Consider the following 15,992-nt stretch of genomic DNA (forward strand, 5'->3'; position numbering starts at 1 on the left):
TTGGTGGCTGCAGAGAAATGCCTCATTTCATTGGATTTCAGATAGCTCCCAGTAGTGTATTACGGCTCCTTCAACAAAGGATACCAAGAGAATAAAGCAAATTAAATAATAGAAGTAAATTGGTAAGTTGGTAACAATTTGAATGATCTATCTGAATCATGAAATATTTTTTTTGTGCTTCATGTCCCTTTAAGGTATATTTATTTATTAGCATTTAGGGTTAGATTACACATATATATATATATATATATATATATATATATATATATATATATATATATATATATATATATATATATATATCTGATAAAAAAAACTTTTTGGGTAAAATATATATCTATACCTATATATATAAATATATAGTTATATATATATATATATATATATATATATATATATATATATATATAGAGAGAGAGAGAGAGAGAGATTAGGAATATATATTTAGAAATACTTAGAACATATTCCCCTATGTGAAGAATATTTGACTTTGAAACATTTACAGTAAATACACAGTAAAACACTTTATGAAAGGAACACAAAACCCACATTTTTGCTTTCATGATTCAGATAGAGAATACAATTTTATTTTATCATTTTACTTCTATTATCAAATTTGCTTTGTTCTTATGTTGTTTTTTGTTGGTTTTATGTCTCTTTAAATATGAATATTGCATAAATATGATTTAGGTTTTCAGCACTGCTTTGACGTGCGCAAAGATCCGCAATATACCCCTTCTCGCTCGTGCACAACAATTAGCGCACCACTTGTAATCTAGCCCCTAGATTTTAAATGTTCCTGGATCATTCCACCCTAAAATATTATTAAACAATATCAATAAAAATACAGAGGGAATCATTTTTATATCATAATAGATTTCTGTCCAGCTATTTTCTGTGACATCAACTATGCACACTATGAAATCGTTTTGTCAGGTCTGTAGTGTATTGTGACCTGTGGTGTAACAGGAAAATGCTGCCGATAGCTTTAAATGGGTGGGGATATAATGTAGTGACTCAGTTCCCTGAACTTCCTGCTTCATTAGAACTATACAACTAGTTACTATATTGCAAACAAGTTGCGGAAGAGAGGTACGTTTGTAACAAATATTTATGCTTAATTACCATTGCTTTAACAGGTAAAGTAACATTCTGGCTACACTGTAAAAGTGTCTTTTCTTTTTTTCTTTTCTTTTTCTTTTTTTTTTTAAAGTAAAAAATAATAGAAATGAAACTGAAACTATGGCCTAATAATTTTGTTCTGTCCATGCAGGAAAGACGCGAGACCTTGGATCTTCTGTCACAAACTACACAAATGGATAAACTGCTCACAATGTTACACAACATTTCTTTAAAATTAGATGGCAAAGAACTAGATAGTTTGAAGTTTCTTTGTCAAAATTATATTGGAAAAAAAAAAACGAGAAAGTATAAGTAGCACCAACGAACTTTTTTTATGTCTAATAGAACAAATGCAAATCACAGAAGAAAATCTAGGATATCTTAAGACTTTATTAAAAGACATTAAAAGGGAAGATCTGGTACAAGTTATTCAGGAATTTGAAAGTAACCGGCTGGAAGTTGATGCTGAGCCCCAATTGCTGGAAAGAGGTAAGTCATTGATTTCTGAGGTATATATATATATATATTTATATATATATATATATATATATATATATATATATATACGCCCCTCAAAGATATTAAATACATAGATTAAATCCCATTCTGGAGCTGCAGAGAACGGTTTGTCCTGAGCAGGAAACAGACAGTGAGCAAATTGGCAGGGGCAGTTGCATAACCCCACCAATAACAGTCTCTGTTCTGCTGGGGAGCTAAATAGAGCGAGGCTCTGAGTGGGTATTTACCTATGTGTTTAACCACTTGCTGGGTTAAAATTTGTGTTCCACAATAAGTTTGTAATTTTTCCACTACTATGTCCCTTTAACACCATGATTTTATTTTTATTACCAAATTCCCACATCACAGTTTTGTTACATTTACACTTTGTGCATTTCATTTTATATTACTTTACACTTCAGTCCTTTCAGTATTATTGCATTTAAGCTTTGTACTTTCTCATTTGTAATGTAATACATCTCAATTTTGATCTAGCAGTGATTTTACACATTCTGATTATTATTACTACTTATTATTACTTTAATAACCTAGTATCATACTTTGTAAGTTTGTACATTTGTGTTTTATATATACAAATTACATTGCACCTTGTATTTGCTGCATTGAAACTTTCAGAAAGTGTGAGGGACAGGGCAGTTCCCTGGGCTGAACAGGGGAGTTCCCAGGGTATATCTGAAGCTCTTTTACAAGTCTTGTGAAATTTTCTAAGCATTTTAAACAAGCTGGAGGCTGTATTCAAAAAAGGTTAAAATTCCTTTATTAATAAAGCATGGGTATCAACATAGAACTCACTGATTTATCTCGCCAGCTGTATGCAGGTGAACTTTGCTCAAAATTCACAATACACTTATTTTAACTAACAGAAAAGTAATATATACTAAAATATAGGCAAAGGCAAGTTAAATTTTAGTGAAAACATTTCAGTTTAATTTGGAATTGATGCAAACTGAGCCTTTACATCAGCCCCATGGATTATCCACTTCTCTTTCCCATGTGAAATGTTGTATCCCAGAGAGCTTCATTACTTTCCATGAAAGGCATCTCTCATCTCTCTGGGGTTTCCAGATTCCTCCCTTTTTCTTAATTTTTTTTGGTCTGTCCTGCCCATGTGAAGACAGCCCTATATTCTCTCTCCAAACTAGAGAATGTTTGATTTTCTGGCCCATAGAAAGTAATGACACTTTTTGGGAAACTAAAGCTGACAGTTTTTCAGTTTTAATTTAAATAAAAGACACGCAAAGTGCAATCTAATTTATAAAAGATACACATAAATATACAAACTATGAGCCTAAATTGTTAAAGTAGCACAGAAACTGTGAAGGCATAATCAGAATTTGTAAAATTACAATCCTAAATACACTGCTGTATACAAAATAAAATACAAAATAGAAAGTTTAAATGTAATAAAATCTTGAGGTGTAAAGTGAAATAAAACAGAAAGCACAAAGTGTAAATGCAGCAGAACTGTCATGTCATGCAGTGCTATATTGCTCTGCGCTTGTCTCTCCTTCACATACAGAGATGCAGGGAATGCCCCTTGAAGAAGTAAAGCAAAATCTGTTTTATGAAAATTTCCCTAAGGATCTCGCAGTGCAGGAGGATCATTGTAGATCATCTCACCTGAGCAGAGAGGTTTTGAATACCAGGGCCCCTGTGTCTTGTAATTATAAGGTTTTTTACTGCCTTAAGAACATTTTGTATTAAAAATGTATTTATACACTAAACAAATGGAATATATTCAACCCCAATGTCATATTATTCTAATAAACTATCGGCTAGATTATGAGTTTTGCGGTAAGCTGAAAAAGCAGCGTTAACAGGTCCTAACGCTGCTTTTTCACTACCGCTGCTATTACAAGTCTTGCAGGTTTAGGGGCCCCGCACACTTTTTTGGCCTTTCTGCAAAACGACTTACGTAAACTTCGTAAACCCTTTTTTCTATGGGATTTCCATAGCGCCGGTATTACGAGTCTGTCCTGGGAGGCCAAAAAGTGAGCGGTATAGCCTCTACCTCCAAGATCCCTAACGCATTCTAAAGTCAGTAGTTATGAGTTTTACACTACAACGTCGTAGCATAAAACTCATAACTTAAGTGCTAACACCCATAAACTAGTATGTATGGAGAGAGTGGTGTGTACTCAGTGGACACACCACGCCCTTAGGGGGCGCTTCCTCAGTTCCAATATAATAGGTGATATGGTAGTGCTTGTAATGTCTCGACAGAAAAAAACAGGCCTAAATCTAGAAATATGATAATAGCAACAATTATAAAACTATAAATAAAACCCTAAAAAATCTAAAATGTGGACATAAGTAAGTAACCACAATGCTGAAAATGATAATAGTAAAAAACTATATATATATATTACTGGAATATAAACATAGATTGGAAAAAATATTAAAACCAATTCAAAACCAAATAATGATAATGTGAAAGTCTATGAGTCCAGGGTAATGACAGTTCCCAGATGTTTGAGGCTGCACTCAAAGGATGGCTATCCTGTAGTATGGAATCTAAACAAGAATAAAAAACAGAGGCGCCACCATGGCCTAATATCGCGAGTACAGGTAAAATGAGCAGCAATATGAGAATGTGAATACTCACAAACATAAAGCACCCCACTGGTGCTAGTAGAGCAGACTGACACTTCTCAGTGGTTCAGCACACTGTATCCAAAGCGCAGAGACAGTCAGGAATCCTCTGACACTCCAATGTATATGTGCCTATGGATAAAGGAAAAAGCAACACGACATGGCCCAATATCATCAAGACAAGGGGGAAATAATACCAATTGCTTGCACTTACAAGATGGTGGGCACCTGCAGATGCAATCTCAGCAAACTGGAGCCAAAACGTCGCCCAGTAGACTTAAAACAGCAATCCTCAACAGGAACCAGGATCAACGATATAATTTATCACAGGAGGTGAAAAAAATACACACAATAGTAGGCTGAGAAACTAGTTGCTGTGTTAATAAAGACTTTTTATACTTTTATACACTTGCTATTGTGTGTATTTTTTTCACCTCCTGTGATAAATTATATCGTTGATCCTGGTTCCTGTTGAGGATTGCTGTTTTAAGTCTACTGGGCAACGTTTTGGCTCCAGTTTGCTGAGATTGCATCTGCAGGTGCCCACCATCTTGTAAGTGCAAGCAATTGGTATTATTTTCCCCTTGTCCTGATGATATTGGGCCATGTCGTGTTGCTTTTTCCTTTATCCATAGGCACATATACATTGGAGTGTCAGAGGATTCCTGACTGTCTCTGCGCTTTGGATACAGTGTGCTGAACCACTGAGAAGTGTCAGTCTGCTCTACTAGCACCAGTGGGGTGCTTTATGTTTGTGAGTATTCACATTCTCATATTGCTGCTCATTTTACCTGTACTGGCGATATTAGGCCATGGTAACACCCATAAACTACCTATTAACCCCTAAACCAAGGCCCTCCCTGATCGCAAACACTATAATAAAAATATTCACCCCTAATCTGCCACTCCGGACAATGCCGCCACTATAATAAACATATTAACCCCTAATCCGCCACACTCCCACCTCGCAAACACTAGTTAAATAATATTAACCCCTAATCTGCCGCCCTCAACATCGCCGACACCTACCTACATTTATTAACCGCTAATCTGCTGTCCCCAACGTCGCTGCCACTATATTAAATGTATTAACCCCTAAATATAAGCCTAACCCTAACACCTCCTAACTTAAATATAACAAATAAATCTAAATAAAATTACTATAATTAACTAAATTATTCCTATTTAGAACTAAATACTTACCTATAAAATAAACCCTAAGCTAGCTACAATATAACTAATAGTGTATTTAATTTAGTTAATTTATTTAATTGTAGTGTAGTGTTAGGTGTTAGTGTAACTTAGGTTAGGTTTTATTTTACAGGTAAATGTGTCTTTATTTTAGCTAGGTAGTTATTAAATAGTTAATAACTATTTAATAACTATTCTACCTAGTTAAAATAAATACAAACTTGCCTGCAAAATTGCCTGCAGATTAGGGGTTACTAAATATAATGTAGGTGTCGGCAATGTTGGCGGCAGCAGATTAGGGGTTAATAAGTATAATGTAGGTGGCGGCGGTGTCCGGAGCGGCAGATTAGGGGTTAATAAGTATAATGTAGGTGGCGGCGATGTCGGGGGCAGCAGATTAGGGGTTAATAAGTGTAAGATTAGGGGTGTTTAAACTCGGGGTTCATGTTAGGGTGTTAGGTGTAAACATAAAATGTGTTTCCCCCTAGGAATCAATGGGGCTGCGTTACTGAGTTTTACGCTGCTTTTTTGCAGGTGTTAGACTTTTTCTCAGCCGGCTCTCCCCATTGATGTCTATGGGGAAATCGTGCACGAGCAGGTACGACCAGCTCACCGCTGACTTAAGCAGCGCTGGTATTGGAGTGCGGTAAGGAGCACAATTTTGCTCAACGCTCACTTCCTGTCTTTTAACGCCAGGTTTGTAAAAACCTGTAATACCAGCGCTGCAGGTAAGTGAGCGGTGAGAAAAGAATGCTCGTTAGCACCGCACAGCTTCTAACGCAAAACTCATAATCTGGCCGTATGTGTTGCAAACCCTGAGTACGGTAGCTCAGGTACATAAAGAAGAAAAAGCAAGATTTATCTACACTTAAAGGAATGCTAAAATGGAAAAACAAACTAACAGTGCTTTGTAATGTGCGATAAACTTGTGTGGGATCAAGTGAATAAATTCAATACAAAAAGGTGTATAACAAATAAATATTTTATTTATTTGACTTCTATCTCATACATAAAAGTTAATCGTTGTGTCTACTGATACCTTACACATATAGGGCGAGATTACATATGCGGCACAGGCTTCAGCGCAACTGCTGAATCCCGCGCCACCCGTAATTTTACCTTGCACATCGGGGAATCGCATAAACCCTGCCGGCAGTTCATAAAGTGCCGTAAGTTGGATAAACTAGCGATATCCAGAAATGTTCGTAAATAAACATTTCCTGGAGTCGCCAGTGACTTACGGTACTTTAGAAACTGCCGGCGCATAATGAAAAAAAAAAAGTTATATCTCCCATAAAAGTCTAAACGCCCTCCCAAAAATAAACCCGACACTTAAAAACCCCTATATCCACAATCCCCCCACATCACAACTAATAATAAAAGTATTAACCTCTACACCGACAACCCCCACAACGAAATATGCCTAATTAAACTATTAACCCCTAATCCGCCATTCACCCACATTGCGATTTACCTAATAAATGTATTAACCCCTAATCTGCCAAAACCCACATCGCAAAGTAACTAACGTATTAACCCCTAAACCACCAAACCCCCACATCACAATAAACCTAATTAATCTATTAACTCCTAAACCGCCAACCCCCCACAACACAAATAACTAATTTAATTACAAAGCCCCCTATCCTAACACCCCCTAAATTAACTCCAAATTACATAAAATACTAAATTACAATTAAAATAAAAAATCCTAACAGTACTTGAAAAAATAAAATAAGATTAAATTAATCTAAAATTACAAAAAAATAAAAAAGTCTAACATTAAAGAAAATAATAAACCAAATTATCAAAAATTTAAAAATTAAACTATGAAAATAAAACAGCCCCCGAAAATAAAAACCACCCCCTAATCTAATACTAAACTACCAATAGCCCTTAAAAGGGCTTTTTGGGGCATTCCCCCTAACAGTAAACCCCCCTACCCACCAAACCCCCAAAAGAAAAACACCCCCTAATCTAAACTACCAATAGCCTTGAGAAAATGTAAGCAGACTAAAACATCTCTCTGTGCTCTAAATAAATCAAGCACAGAGAGATGTTTTAGTCTGCTTACATTTTCTCATATTTTTAAACTTTATGTGAAAGGTATCAGTAGACACAACGATTAACTTTTCTGTATAAGATAGAAGTCAAATAAATAAAATATTTATTTTTTATGCACATTATTGTATTAAACGTATTCACTTGATCCCACTCAAGTTTATCGTACATTACAAAGCGCTGTTAGTTTGTTTTTCCATATCCCGTATGTTATATATATATATATATATATATATATATACACATAGCAGGGGTCAAGTCCTACAAAATGAACTGCGGGAACTCACCAAGACTTCCACCTCCTTTACAATTAATATTGTTTTATATACACACACACAAACTGTATTTATGTGTATATAATCTTTGGTTAATGAAAGCAAATTAAATCCAATGAAGGGTTTAATGGTTGCCTTTGGACCTGAGACTCCTCCGCTGTCACAGAGTCTCACCCACTTAAGGTGCAATAATCCTATTTCTGCTGAGGGGAGCTAAATAACCCCAGAGCAAGCTACACAGAAATGTAAGCACCATATGTTCCACACAGTGCGGGGGGATCACACAGCAGGACGACTAACAGGCTTGCATTTAGTGTATTGTAAGAAGTGTTACTGCCCATTACTAGAGGATCTCCCTATCCCTCTAACCAGACAGTGCTCCAGCTCCTCCCACCAGCAGCAGCAGTGTTTACTGAAATGTTTCTGTTCTCTGTCCAGGGGGAACTTAGTTCCCCCTGCAAAAATAGTGCAGGAACTCCATTCTCATGCGTTCCCGCTGGACTTGACCCTTTTAGTGGCGCCCTTAACACTTTTACCACTTATAGGAATGTTATCTATCAGCACAGTTCATTTTAGCACAATTTGATAACAAAGTGCACATCTGTCAGAGGTCTTACACCCAAACCTCTACCATACAAAATTACAGCCCAAAGTAGACAGCAGCACTCGCCAAACAGACATATTTTCGATGAGAAAAATGGTCTTATCCATGTCTTGGATGTTCGAGTTGTAATAATATGATCAAAGGTAAACATTTTGTCCATCCTAGGACTGGAAGGCAGTTTAACATTAATGTTTTTTTTACCTGTAACACTGATTTTAAAAATGCACTGAAGCCATATAGTGATCGAGACACATGCACGCTCCTGACCATATCTGGATATTCTCATAATATAATATATTTTCATTCCCTGCTCCCTGAGTGTACTTAGCACCTCAAAACAATGATTGATGCATATCTTCACCATGAACACACTTTAGTGTCAACTAAGTACAATAGTACAACTGTGCAATAACATTGTTTGAGGACAATCAATAGAACTACACACTACATTTATTTTTTATCACTTTACTATATGCTTTGGGATCTGTCTCTTAAACACATAAAGGCAAACAGAGCAACTTGATTCAAGTGTGATTTAATAAACAATTAAAAGCACAAATTAAAATAGACTTCAATCAAAAGTCTCAAATAAGAACACTGATGTCTTAAGTGTCCCCAGAATATGCAATCCATGGCATGTATGGAACAATCCATAGCTTTCAAAACTCCGGGTCTATCACAGCTGCTCATCTTCGCTTCCCTTTAGGTAGCCAATTACAGCTCTCCACCTACAGATCCTATTGCAGGACAATCTTCTTCTAAGGAAGCTAAGCTAAGCGGCTGTGATAGACTCCGGAGATTTGAATGTTACGGATTGCTCCATAAATACCACGGATCGCATATCCTGGGGACACTTTTAAGAAATTGATGCTCTTATTAAAGACTTTCTTGTAAATCTATTAATCTATTAATTTGTGCCTTTAATTGTTTATCAAATCACTCTTTAATCAAGTTGCGCTGTTTGCCTTTATGTGTTTTAGATATACCCCTGAGTGAGGGTCCACCCCTTTCATTTCTAACAAGCAGCAACTGGTGTATTCAAGTCTAAAGGACTGGGACTCCTATTTACAGACATAGAGATCCATTTATGAAGCAACAGGTGCTGCTTCAGAGGCCCATCGTTTCAGACGAGCCTGAAACGGAAGTTAAGAAGCAGCGGTTGGATTAAATTTGGATGAAATAGTGCCCGTTTTTTAATAATCCTATTAAAAACAAGGGCACTTTAATTCATCAATTTGACATTTCACTCATTTTCTTCAAAAACATATCTTTTAATCCTGACAGCCACTGCAGTGCTTCCTCCGTCCGTCACAAGCCCTCTTCGCAGATCCAAAATGACAAATCCAGCTTCCTCCAATCACGGCGTTGCATCAGGCCATGATCCCCCCCCGAGGGGAAAAGCCATGATTGGAGGAAGTCGGATTCGTCATTTCTGACGTAAGAAGAGGCTTCAGAAGGCCGGGGGAATCACTGGAGTGGCTTTCAGGATTAAAGGTAAGTTTTTGAAGAAAAGGAGTGAAATGTCAATTTTGATGAATTAAAGTGCCCTTGTTTTTAATAGGATTATTAAAAACCGGGCACTAATTCATCCAAATTGACCTTCACTTTAACTTCTCCACCACCTTTTAGGTGGAGGATTGAAATCATCCTGATGCGATATGATCAGGATGATTGACAGCCCCTGCTAGTGGCCGATTGGCCGCCAGGGAGCATGGGGCGGCATTGCACCAGCGTTTCACTAGAAACAATGTAGAATAAGGAGCGCTCAGAAAAAGAGCAATAGAGTACTGGAGTAAGATAACACAATTTATTGCACATCGAATATATATATGCAGTCTAGATATCTAAAAGTACTTAAAAACAATTACATATAGTGACTAAATAAGTGAAAAATTAATGCAGAGTACATGTATAAAAAATCAATTATAAAAGATACATAAATAAGAGGGACGTCTCCCTTAATATGATAGACCATACGAATGACCATGCGAATCACAATCTCTAAATCAATAAAATAGGTTACAAGAAAATCTATGAGCAAAAAGCTTGTGGCTTTACCTAGGGAAGGGTGGTCTGGATAGGAGCCTTTAGAGTACATTTCTGTGCACCCTGTTTTTCTGGTGGGGTTTTACAAGCATTTTGCTAGAAATGCCGACAGCGTATGCTGTTGGCATTTAGTGATGTCGAGTGGACATGATTCGTTATAGCGAATCATGACCGCTTGACATTTTGTAAATCTACCTCATTGTCTTTTTATTTTTCATGCGCACATACCAGATTTTCTAAGTGACTTTGGGGTCGAATTATAATTATGCGAGTGGACATTATCCGATATTGCGGATCATGTCCGCTGCACATCGATAAATGCCGACTGCATACGCTGTCGGCATTTATCATTGCACCAGCAGTTCTTGTGAACTGCTGGTGCAATACCGCCCCCTGCAGATTTGCAGCCAATCGGCCGCTAGCAGGGGGTGTCAATCAACCCGATCATATTCGATCGGGTTGATTTCTGGCAATGTCTGACCGCCGCCTCAGAGCAGGGGAACAGGTTATGGAGCAGCGGTCTTTAGACCGCTGCTTCATAACTTGTGTTTCCGGCGAGACTGAAGGCCTCCACTTTAAAGGGGCGCATATTTATATATACTCATATTTCTTGTTCACAATAGTGAGGTGCCCATAACTGTTTTTAGATTTGTTTTAGATCTGTCTCTTGGCTGTGCAAAGGAACCATTCTCAGAATATAAGAGACAGAAGGAAACTTCTTTTTTTTAAAAAAAATAATAATAAATAATTATATTGAAAACTTAATATCCAATAATATTTGATAGGTATGTGTATATTTTTGTCATTCATTTAGTAAGACACTGCGGTCTGAAGCATTCAGGTATTTTCTGTATTTCAGCTGATATTTCTGTGTTTCACTTCTTCTTTAATAAATCCAGCTCTGAAAATAGCAACCACAGCAGTCGTTTCACTAAATGAATGAAAAAAAATGAAAATATGCACATACCTAATATTTTACTAACCCCTCTCCCTTTAAAACAATCCTGCAGGGCTTGCAAATTAGTATTTTCTTAATACATTTATTTCCGCAGATCAACTTGGCCAGGCATTTGAAGTCATTTGTGATAACGTTGGCATGAACTGGAAGATGCTAATCCGTACCTTAGGGGTCAGAGAGGTTATTATGGAGCATGCTATGGTTGCAAATCCTTACAACATGTATGAACAGAAGATGTATTGTCTAAAAGAATGGAAGAAAAACAAAGGAAAAGATGCACAAGTATCGAACTTGCTCCAAGCTTTGAAAAAATGTAGAATGGTTTTAGTGGCAGAAAAAATAATGGAAGAACTCCAAATCAATGGGGATTCATTCTGAACGGAAAAAAATCAAGAAATGGGCTGATTAACAAAATGGGGTTTTGGAAAGAATCAAAACTCACACAGTTTAGCAAAATGTTTGCAAAATATGTAGAGAATCATGTTGTATTGAGCCATATTCAATGCGGTAATGTGGCATCTTCTCACACATATATTAGTACAAAAACCTATATTAGGAACTGGATCTATAAGGGTAGAAGGAAGGTCTAAATGAGTATGGTGATATTTGATTATTTAACTTATGCAAGTACTGTAAGCCATGAGAAATCTATTTAACCCCTTTGCTGCTGAACTATTTAACACCCTCCCTGTGCTGAGGTAATTTTGAGCTTGTAAATGTTGCTCATGATTTTAACAGACAGTAAACAACTGGAGACTTTTTATATAAAATGTTCATTTATGCCTAATGAAACAACTTTGCAATATACTTTCAACATTTATTTTGTCCCATGACTTAAATTAAGGATTTTTTTTAATTCTCAGAACTTGAAATGTATCCTGCAGATTTTTTAAGGCTAACCCTGCTGTATGTCTTTCCCTAATTGGATTTATCAGATAACAACGGTAAAACAATGCATTATTAATATTGTGACCTTGGATAGCCTTGTTTTCTGCAGATGGTGAGTGTGGTTTAGCTATTGAAAAACAATTGCAGCAAAGAAGATGTTAAATTATTTTAAAAACATGTAGGCTTGGTTGATATGTTTTTCTATAGCTACATGTTTACTGTCCCTTTAAGCACTTCTGATCCCAAGTTTTATCAAAGTTCCAACAACTCACATTTTTTATTCACCAAAAAACAGGCACAAAGTAGATCACGTGTTTATGAAAAACAATTGCGCCAAAAAATTGGCTTGATTTAGGCAAGTAAGATCACTTGTGGTTTCAACAGAGATTGTGATTAGTGTGAATATATATTTGCACCCTACAAATATTTATCACATAATGTGTTGTCTTTTGTTCACAAAATAATACAGGTAGAAAACCCTTTATCCAAACTGCGCGGGGACCGGAAAAGGTTTGTATTTTGGTAAATTTGCATTTGGAAAATTAGACAGTTTGTAGAGGGGGATGAATCAAGTGTAAAAAATATTATCTTCTGTCATTCACACAAGGGCATGTGAGATTTGTTTTATATTTTATCACACGGCCATAGATGCTCCCACACAACATCACAGCACAATATAACAGCTGCATCACCCATATGTTTATTTACAGCTTTGCTTAGAATGCCAAACTAAACTAGGGAAAATAGTCATGTTTGATCATTTTATTTAAAAAAAATATTAATTCAAAAGTTTGGAATTCCGGATTTGGGAATTTGAACCTGTAGTAACATTTTCTTTGCCTCTGGTTGGATAAGACAGATTTAACTCAATTGCTTTTTACGTTTTGGCTATGATTTATCTGCTCACATAAGAGGGAAAAAAGGCACCTGCTACTTGTCAGACGAACAGCTAGAAAGAGTGAGGATGGAGATTTGTAGGACTTTTAGATTCAGAACTGGATTAAATCTTCTTACAGAGCATTTTAACTATTGTTTTAATTGCAACTTTTTGGTTCAATATGAAATCTTAAAATGATAGTAAATCCCGCTAGGATTTACCAGTGGAAAAATAAAGGGGACTTTAAGTCATGATGTAGAAAATATTTAATGCTGAAAGTTCCTTTATTTGTATGTAGCATTCGACGAGCTGAGCGTCTCGGGCAACCCACGGCACAATGCTATTTTGCTGTGAGGTGATCTTAGCCAATAGCTTGCTAACTTTCCTGCATTATGCCAGCTGGCCCGCACGGTTAATGGTTAAGAGGTGGAAACATAACCTCTCAACAAAATAACGTCCTGCCGTGGGCGTCCTTAGCAGCTTAGTGCGGCGAATGCTTCAGACAAATATTAAAACTTTCATCATGTAGTATTTTTTTTTACTTCATGACTGAAAGTCCCCTTTATTTATACCACTAGTAAATCCTATCGTTTCACAAACACTAGGATTTACCATCACTTTAATTTAATGCCAATCCATACACAGCACACAGGATTTCAGCTAAACTATTTGGAAGTTACCGTTTTTTCTGATGCAAATATACACACCATGAAATTATCAAAATGGCAATAAATGATCATTTTAAGTTTTTCTCATTAGATGTAATTTTATAAATTTCATGGTGTGTATATTAACACCAAAAAGGAGCATCTATAACTTCTAAATACTTTGGGGTACATTTATCAAGAAGCGGGTGCTGTTTATTCTGCGCAAGCCTTCTGGCTCGCCGGAAACAGGATTTAAGGAGCCACTTAAGACCGCTGCTTCTTAACTCGTCCACCACCTCTGAAGTGGCGAACTGCAATCATCCCGATCCGATCAAGATGATTGACACCCCCTGCTAGCGGCCTATTGGTTACAAATGTGCAGGGGGCGGCAATGCACAAGCATTTCTTGTGAAATGCTTGTGCAATGATAAATGCTGACAGCGTATGCTGTCTGCATTTAGCGATGTCGGGCAGGCATGATTCTCTATAGCGGATCATGTCCGCCTGACATTTGATAAATTGGCCCCTTTAACTGAAAACCTTTTCTTTTGTGTTCTTTATCAATCTGAATTAAATTGCACACAAAAAAGAGCAACAAGAAAACAAAATAAAAAACGCTGTATTTCTTCTCTGATTATTTAACTTAGTTCTGATCCTAAAAATTCTAGGAACTCTTCCTTTCTCTGTTCTTCTGTGATTGGTGGAAACCTTTTTCGCCCTCTTCTGTAGGCCAAAAGGTAAAAAAACAGCTAAAGGAATATGCAATCCAAACATTTTCTTCTGGGATTCAGATAGAGAATACCAATTTTGTTTTAAGTTTCCAATTTACTTCTATTATCAAATTAGCTTTGTTCCCATGGTATTCTTTGTTGAAGAGATACCTAGGTAGGTCCCTGGAGCACTAAATGGCAGGAAATAGAGCTCCCATTTAGTTCTTGCAAATGGATAACAGTCTAGCAAAACTGCTACTATATAGTGATCCAGGCACGTGCAGGCTCCTGAGCTTATTTCCCTGATTTTCAACAAAAGATACCAAGAGAACAAAGACAAATTAATAGTAGAAGTAAATTAAAAAGTTGTTTAAAATGACATGTTCTACTTGAATCATGAAATAAAAATGTGGGTTTCATACCCCTTTAAATCAGTCTCACCATCCAACAAGAGCAATTTATTTCAACATTTTTAGGACAATGTTGATAAATGAAAGTAAAGTCAATTCAACCTTTATTGCAAGCTTTTTTTCACAAAGAAAATGTTATGTTTTTTAGTAGCTGTTAATCAGTGCACTTCCATACTGGCCATTTTTCAGTGAGAAACCCCGCAAATTATATATTTGTTTCACCAGAACCAGCTGATTAAAAGTATACTATTATTTTATGTATATACCAACATTCTATAACAAAAAGTGTAAAAAAAAATGCATGTTTTTATTACAATTGTAACAAATAATGTGTAAATAAGTGTGTTATGTTTGTTTTTATAAACATTTGTGGTTCTATAATTGTATTTGGTAATTAGGCAAGTGCAGTCAGAGGTTTCGGATGCCTCAGAATGAGGATGGCGCCCACTCACGGCATTCACATCTTTTCTGAGCCAGACTTCTTGTGAATGTAAAACACACTAAGATCTGGATTTGCACAGATATTAGTGTGTTGCACAAGCAGAGGCTCCAAAAAGATCTGAAACCTCTGAATGCACAAGCCTATAGGTAAACTCTCTAAAATAAGCAGACATGGAGAATAATTCACTGTGTTTTCCTATAGAAATAAACAATTCAAAATCAAAAGGTAAAGACTGTATTTTGTTGTTACATTCCAGCACAATGCAATTTATTTATAAAGTTATAGAAGGTATAAACAAGATAAATGAACATTTATGCAGCACGTTTATGTTAATATAGAGGAACATCCCGTACTCCTATATGTCTGGTTAGTTCAGCTTCCAATTAGGGAAACACAGTCACCTCAGTAATTACCTGACTATCATGCTATGAATAGTACCTAAATGTCAAAGAAGGGCTCATCCTCAGAGAAATAAGGGCCTTCTGTATGTTTATTCAACATTTAAGGCTGTGACACACTGCAAGCGGAGCGGTGCACAGCGTGTACATGCAGCTGTGTGCGCTCAGTGTGTCCTGCATTTTCATCTCTGAGCACTCTGCTGCGTCAGGACGCATAGCTGAGCGCTCAGAGATGAAATAATTGAACTTTAG

At 36.4% G+C, this 15,992-nt stretch overlaps 1 protein-coding gene across 1 annotated transcript; it reads left to right on the forward strand.

Annotated features, from left to right (window-relative positions):
- The first annotated feature begins 1,030 nt into the window (after positions 1-1,030).
- On the forward strand, positions 1,031-15,566 carry FADD (Fas associated via death domain). The gene is given in 4 exon segments (XM_053720577.1): positions 1,031-1,092; positions 1,274-1,408; positions 1,410-1,611; positions 11,463-15,566. Coding segments are annotated over 3 exon segments (579 nt in total). The 5' UTR covers positions 1,031-1,092; positions 1,274-1,315; the 3' UTR covers positions 11,747-15,566.
- The last annotated feature ends 426 nt before the right edge of the window (positions 15,567-15,992 follow it).

Source organism: Bombina bombina, chromosome 7 (genome assembly GCF_027579735.1).
Source record: "Bombina bombina isolate aBomBom1 chromosome 7, aBomBom1.pri, whole genome shotgun sequence".
Lineage (NCBI taxonomy): Eukaryota > Metazoa > Chordata > Amphibia > Anura > Bombinatoridae > Bombina > Bombina bombina.